This window comes from Bombina bombina, chromosome 4, assembly GCF_027579735.1.
Source record: "Bombina bombina isolate aBomBom1 chromosome 4, aBomBom1.pri, whole genome shotgun sequence".
NCBI classification, from domain to species: Eukaryota; Metazoa; Chordata; class Amphibia; order Anura; family Bombinatoridae; genus Bombina; species Bombina bombina.
Genome location: NC_069502.1, coordinates 56,689,540 through 56,696,213, shown reverse-complemented (window position 1 = coordinate 56,696,213; position 6,674 = coordinate 56,689,540). Strand labels below are relative to the sequence as shown.

At 34.9% G+C, this 6,674-nt stretch overlaps 1 protein-coding gene across 1 annotated transcript; it reads left to right on the top strand.

Annotated features, from left to right (window-relative positions):
* The first annotated feature begins 3,704 nt into the window (after nucleotides 1-3,704).
* On the top strand, nucleotides 3,705-5,880 carry LOC128656864 (uncharacterized). The gene is given in 4 exon segments (XM_053711030.1): nucleotides 3,705-4,014; nucleotides 4,017-5,018; nucleotides 5,021-5,284; nucleotides 5,402-5,880. Coding segments are annotated over 4 exon segments (2,055 nt in total).
* The last annotated feature ends 794 nt before the right edge of the window (nucleotides 5,881-6,674 follow it).

Genomic DNA, 6,674 nt, shown 5'->3' with positions numbered 1-6,674 from the left:
TAGAGCTTCCTGTATCTTACCCATAATAGGCAACCCTACTTTTCAAGCAGGCTTAGACTCGGAAAGTTTTCAGAAAATGGCCACACGGCTGGACTAACAAAGGTACTTCAAATTATAGATAAAGAAAGGAAATGTATTAAATCATTCCAGAACTTAAAAATAGATTTTGATCTGTCTAATAAGGACTTTTTTGCATATTTGCAATTAAGGCATTTTGTCCAAGACTTGGTTAAAAAAGTGGGCTGGGAATGGGGACTGGGCACATTGGAGAACTGGCTAGCTTTGACAAGAAATGGTCATTTGTCAATTGCACCGTGTTATCATCTCCTGAGCATAAATAAAGGAGCCTCGATACGGGCAAACTTGGTCGCTTATTGGAATGAATTAATTCCACAAAACAATATTGAAATAAACACTATTCAATCGTCAATTAAGAAAATCTCGCAAGTAACACTATCTGCAACCTGGAGAGAGGCGCACGTCAAACTCCTGCATGGGGCATACTTTACCCCAAAGAGAGGGTTCAAGTGTGCCAACATGGGATTTTGTAAATGTCCAAAATGTTCACTTCAGGCAGCTGACCTAATCCACATGTTTTGGCACTGTCCAAGATTAAAAACCTATGGGCCAGGGTCGAATACTGGTTCAAGAATGTACTCAAAATAGCTAATCTTTCACTCACATTGTATCAGATAATATTTTGTCTTAAAGAATCTGGTAGGCAGAGCGATGAGAAAGTGGGTAATCTCTGGCATTCTTGCTACTAGATATTTAATTTGCAAAAAGAGGAAAAGCTGCACAATTCCAAGTATCTCCGAGATAAAAAACTGCCATGAAAAAGCAATGTATTTTTAGATCAAAGAAATGCAGACATAAATAATGAGCACAGACATTAAAAGATTTTTTGATAAATGGGCGTTTTTTTTGAGAATTTTTTCCCGAATCTGAAATGAACCATATAATCTTTCCTTTCAGGAACACAGAAATTGGTTTTATTAGGAAACTGGTAAAAATTAAAAGAGAGCTAGTATCTAAGCTGATTTCTTTCTCTTTCCCCACCCCCCCTTTTCTTTTAGGTTTTTTTTTTTGTTTTTTTTTTTTTTTTCCTCTTCCTTCTTTCCTTGATGAGTTGCCTCTCCGCACGGGAGGGGTATGGGTTGGGGGAGGGTTCAGGAGGAGGGGGGTGAAAAAACTAAAAAACTCCAAGAAATGTTAATAAGTAAGCTGAATGTGATATATCAATATCTAGCTAAAATATATCTGTATGCATAGCTAAATACAGTATTATAAGAATGAACTTGTGTATAATTTACGGATGATCTTATATGTTCAAAGCTGTTTATATTGTTTTTATTTTTTGTTTTTTATGACCTTTTCTTGGATTACAAATAAAAGTTAAAAAAAAAAAAAATAGCCTGTAGCACTATTTGCTAGCATAACAGTGTGCTACACAGCACACATAAAAATTGCATGTAGCACTATTTGCTAGCATAACAGTGTGCTACACAGCACACATAAAAATTGCATGTAGCACTATTTGCTAGCATAGCAGTGTGCTACACAGCACACATAAAAATTGCATGTAGCACTATTTGCTTTATTTAAAAAAAAAATATGCATAAGTGCTGCCTTTAAAAGGCTCATACAAAAGCGTAAGAGTGCGCTACACAGCACACATAAAAAGTGCCAGTATAACTGAAAGGTTCACTATTTGCTTTTAATAAAAAAAAATACTGCTTAACTGCTCCCTTTAAGAGGCTCATAAAAGAGAGCAAGATTGTGCTACACAGCACACAAAAAATCAGCTGCAGAACTAATTTTATTAACATTATTTTAGAAAACTTACTGCATAAGCCAAAGCAAAATATTAACAACCCTATATACTGCATTACAAAGGCAATAACAAGTACCTAATACTACGTAAGCAGCATTATAATAAACCTTTTCAAATAAAAAATATATACTGCATAAAAAAGGCAATAAAGAGTGCATAATACTACATAAGCAGCATTATAATAAACCTTTTAAAAAAAACATATATAAAGCATAAAAAAGGCAATAAAGAGTGCCTAATACTAATAAAGCTTAAAAAACATATATACTGCATAAAAAAGAGTGTCTAAAATAAAATAAAGAGTGCATAAAACAAAATAAAGAGTGTCTAAAACAAAGTAAAGAGTGCCAAAGACTGCCTAATGTCTAAAACAAAATAACGACTGCCTAAGACTGCTTAAAAAAATTGAGACTGCCAAAAACAAACTCAAAAGTGTCTAAAACAAAGTAAAGAGTGCCTAAGACTTTGTAAAACAAATTAAAATATTGTCTAAAACAAAAAGAAAGTGTGCCTAACACTGCCTAATAAAAAATAAAAGACTATCGAAAAAATAAAAGACTGCCTATATAACAAAAAAAATAAAGGAGAGTGCCTAAAAAAAACTAAAATGGTAAATAAACAGACTGCCTAAAACAAATAAAGAGACTGCCTAAACATATAAATAGATTGCCTAAAACAAATAAAAGGGAAAATAAAAAAGACTGCCTATGGAAAATAAAGAAACTGCATACACAAACAAATAAATAGACCGTTGGTACACAAAAAATTAAAGGTAGAGACAAAAAAAATATATTCAAAAAATAGACACAAATTATAAAGAGACTACGAGTGACAAAAAAAAAAAGTGTGAGACAAACAGGCTGCAAAACATATAAGTAGATAAAAAGTTAAAAACTGCAGAATGCCTCCTAAGAGAATTTTAACACAGGAAGATGTAGAAAACGTTTAAACACAGAAGAAAAGAAACTCAATGTATACGTCGGACACATATGACTGAACAACAAAGGGTAACTCTACGTAAGAAGGATTCTGCAAAAAAAAGGATTTGGAGGGCCAATATGACTGCTCAGGAAAAAGCTCTCCAACAGGACATGCAAAGATCACGTTCTGCTACCCGTAGAAAAAATAATACAGATGCTGAAATAACTCTTGAAAGTGTAAAACATCGTCAACGTACAAAAAACGTTTGCACTAACATCACTATCACTAATCAATATAACGCAAGTTATAACCATTCACTATTTAATGAAGACAATGTCCAGATGCACACATGTGGTCAACTTAATGTTTTTTGCAAATTTTGCATGGCAAAGCATTTTCCAGAGGAACAACCAAGCGATAAGCTTTTTAATAAATGCTGCAATAAAGGCAAAATAACATTACCACATATACAAATTTCACCACTGATCCAACAACTAATGACTAGACATCACACACATTCAAAGAATTTTATGCAAAATATCTGTTCTATAAATAGTGCATTGGCGTTTGCATCAATGGGAGCAAACATTGCACCACCTCCAGGATATGGACCATACTGTTTTAGAATAAATGGGCAAATTTATCACCGATCTGGTGCTTTGCATCCAGAAAATGATGATCAACGCAAATTTGCACAACTCTACATTTTGAGTCCTGAGGAAGCTGCGGACCAACGAGCTGCACTAAAAGAAAATTTCAGGATGTCATATTGAACTTTTGAGGGAGTTAAGTTCATATATGTCTCAGTATAACCCTTTCGCAAAAGCATGTAAAATGCTCTATGAGGTAGAGCAAGAATGCATCCATGAAGCATCTTTAAATGGAGTTCAAACTTCTAAAGTTTCAATGGTAATTCTGCAGGACAGAACATCAGATTGCCGAAGATATAATGTACAAAGAGTTAATGAGGGTGGCTGTTATTTTCCAAAATTCTGATGGTGAACCTCCTCTTGAACGTGACCTTCTTATTCATTGCCCAATCTACAGATCAAACAAAAAAACAGAAAGAATAAGTGTCTTAGATCCTAATCTTGAACCATTGCTGTATCCTTTGTTGTTTCCATATGGGGACCAAAGTTGGGGTTCCAACATTGCTCTTAACTACAGGCCAACATCAATTAGTGATGTACAAAGAAGAGTAACCACCAATCCAAGGATAAGAGTTAGTCAAATGAAATACTACTCTTACAGAATTTCAATTCGGATCAATTTAATCCTTTCCTTAGTGCTGGCAGGTTGACGCAGCAGTACTTTATTGATGCTTATGTCAAGACTGAGGCCAACAGACTCAACTATATCCATCAAAATCAATCAAACCTTTGCATTGAAAAATATACAGGATTAATGGATTACATTCAAAGTGAAGCTGCTGCACAGGGCCTGATGCCTGGAAAAGCAGTTATTTTGCCATCAACTTTTCAGGGAAGTCCACGAAATATGGCCCAAAACTACCATGATGCTATGGCCATTGTTAGAAAATATGGAAAACCGGATTACTTCATCACCATGACCTGCAACCCTAAATGGCCTGAGATAGTTGATAACCTATTAGAAGGTCAAGCAGTGGAGTTCAGACCAGATTTGGTAGCAAGAGTTTTCAATCTCAAACTAAATTCTCTTTTGCATGATATCTTAAACAAACATGTTCTTGGAAGTCCTTGCGCAAAAGTGCATGTTATAGAGTTTCAAAAAAGAGGACTACCACATGCTCATATCCTTTTAATATTGAAAGCCGAAGACAAGCCAAATGATGCTGAAACCATTGACACTTTTATATCAACTGAAATTCATGATGAACATATTTTTCCCAGACTACATGCTATTGTAATAAAGCATATGATACACGGTCCATGTGGAGAACATAATTTAAATTCTCCGTGCATGGTTGATGGTAATTGCAGCAAGAATTTTCCTAAAAAATTTCAAGAACAAACTTTAATTAATGTTGATGGACATCCTCGATATCGCAGACGAAAAAATGAGACCACAGTAATTGTCAAAGGCAAAAAAATTGACAACTCTTGGGTAGTTCCATATAGCCCATACTTCTGCTTGAAATACAACTGCCATATAAATGTAGAGAGTTGTGTTTCTGTTAAAAGTGTTAAATATCTCTTCAAATATGTATATAAAGGTTACGATTGTGCAAATATTTCCATTAAGGAACATAATACACTACAGCATGATGAAATTCAAAATGATATTCAAGATATGTCAGTGCTCCTGAAGCTGTTTGGAGGTTGTATGGTTTTTTGATGCAAGATCAAACACATACAATAATAAGACTTCAATGTCATCTTCCAGGCGAACAAGATGTATATTTCCAAAATGGTAACATACAATTAGCTGCAGAAAAGGCACAAGACAGGGATACCACTTTGACAGCATACTTTAAGTTGAATGATGATGCTGCACGGGAATTTTTTTACTCTGACATTCCTCAACATTATGTATTTGATGTAAAAACCCGTAAGTAGAATCCAAGACAAAGAGGAGCAGATACAACAATTGGCCGATTGTATAATGTAAATATTTAATCAGATTTGGAGAGATTTTGTTTGAGGTTACTGCTCTTGCACTTAAAAGGAGCAAAATCCTTTAAGGACTTACGCACTGTTAATGGACAAGTTTGTCACACATTCAAAGAAGCTGCCCAAAAGCTTTCACTTTTAGATGACGACGCTACATGGGATCTTACACTTAACGAATCAGCATCTCAACAAATGCCTAAACAAATGAGGGAACTGTTTGCTTATTTGTGTATCTTTGTTGTCCCACCTAATGTGCCACAACTCTTTGAAAAATACAAAAATGATCTTTATGAAGATTATTCACGTCATGAAGGCCACATAGATGATTGCAAAAGTTGTAAAAATGTAGCATTAACAGATATTCTAAATGTTCTCATATTACATGGTAAACGTTGTGAAGATTTTGGACTACCCAATCCATCAAACTTCATTCCAGACATGCAATTCAACTATGTTACACAGTTGGAAGCCCAAGTTGGAGCACAACTTCAAGAAGCACTAAACATCGAGCAAAAGCTGCATTTGACAATGTAATGTCTGCTATTGATAATGAAAATTTACCACACAGATGTTTTTTTATTGATGGACCCTGGTGGAAGTGGCAAGACTTATTTATATAAAACACTATTGAGTACTTTACGTGGACGCACAGATGAAGTTCTTCCTGTTGCCTCTACAGGAATAGCAGCTAATCTCCTTGATGGTGGAAGAACTTACCATTCACAGTTTAAGCTTCCAATTCCATTACTGGACACATCAACATCAAATATGAGAATGACTTCAAAAGATGCTGAGTTCATACGTAATGCTCAATTGCTTATTTGGGATGAGGCCTCAATGACACCCGGTATCGCTCTAAAATGTGTAAATAAGCTCCTTCAGGAAATTATGCAGAACAACAAGCCCTTTGGTGGAAAAGTTATACTCCTTAGTGGTGACTTCCGACAAACACTCCCAGTTCTTCCTCAATGCAATAGAACTGCTATTGTGGAAGCTACTATAAAGTTCTATGATCACTGGGATAAATTCAAAATTTTGAAATTGCACAATAATGTGCGTTCGGTGGATCCAGAATTTAGCAATTGGCTACTACAATTAGGACAGGGTTCATTAAATAATTCAGAGGGCCTTCCTGAGGATTTAGTTGAGATCCCTTCCAAATTAATATGCCACGATTGTATCATATCTGAAATTTTTGGAAAAAGACTTCTTCCATCTGATCTTCACAGTTTTTCAAAAAAGGCCATTTTGTGTACAAAGAAGTGTCATGTTGATCAAATCAATGAGCATGTATTAATATACTCGATGGTGATGAAAAAAATCTATCT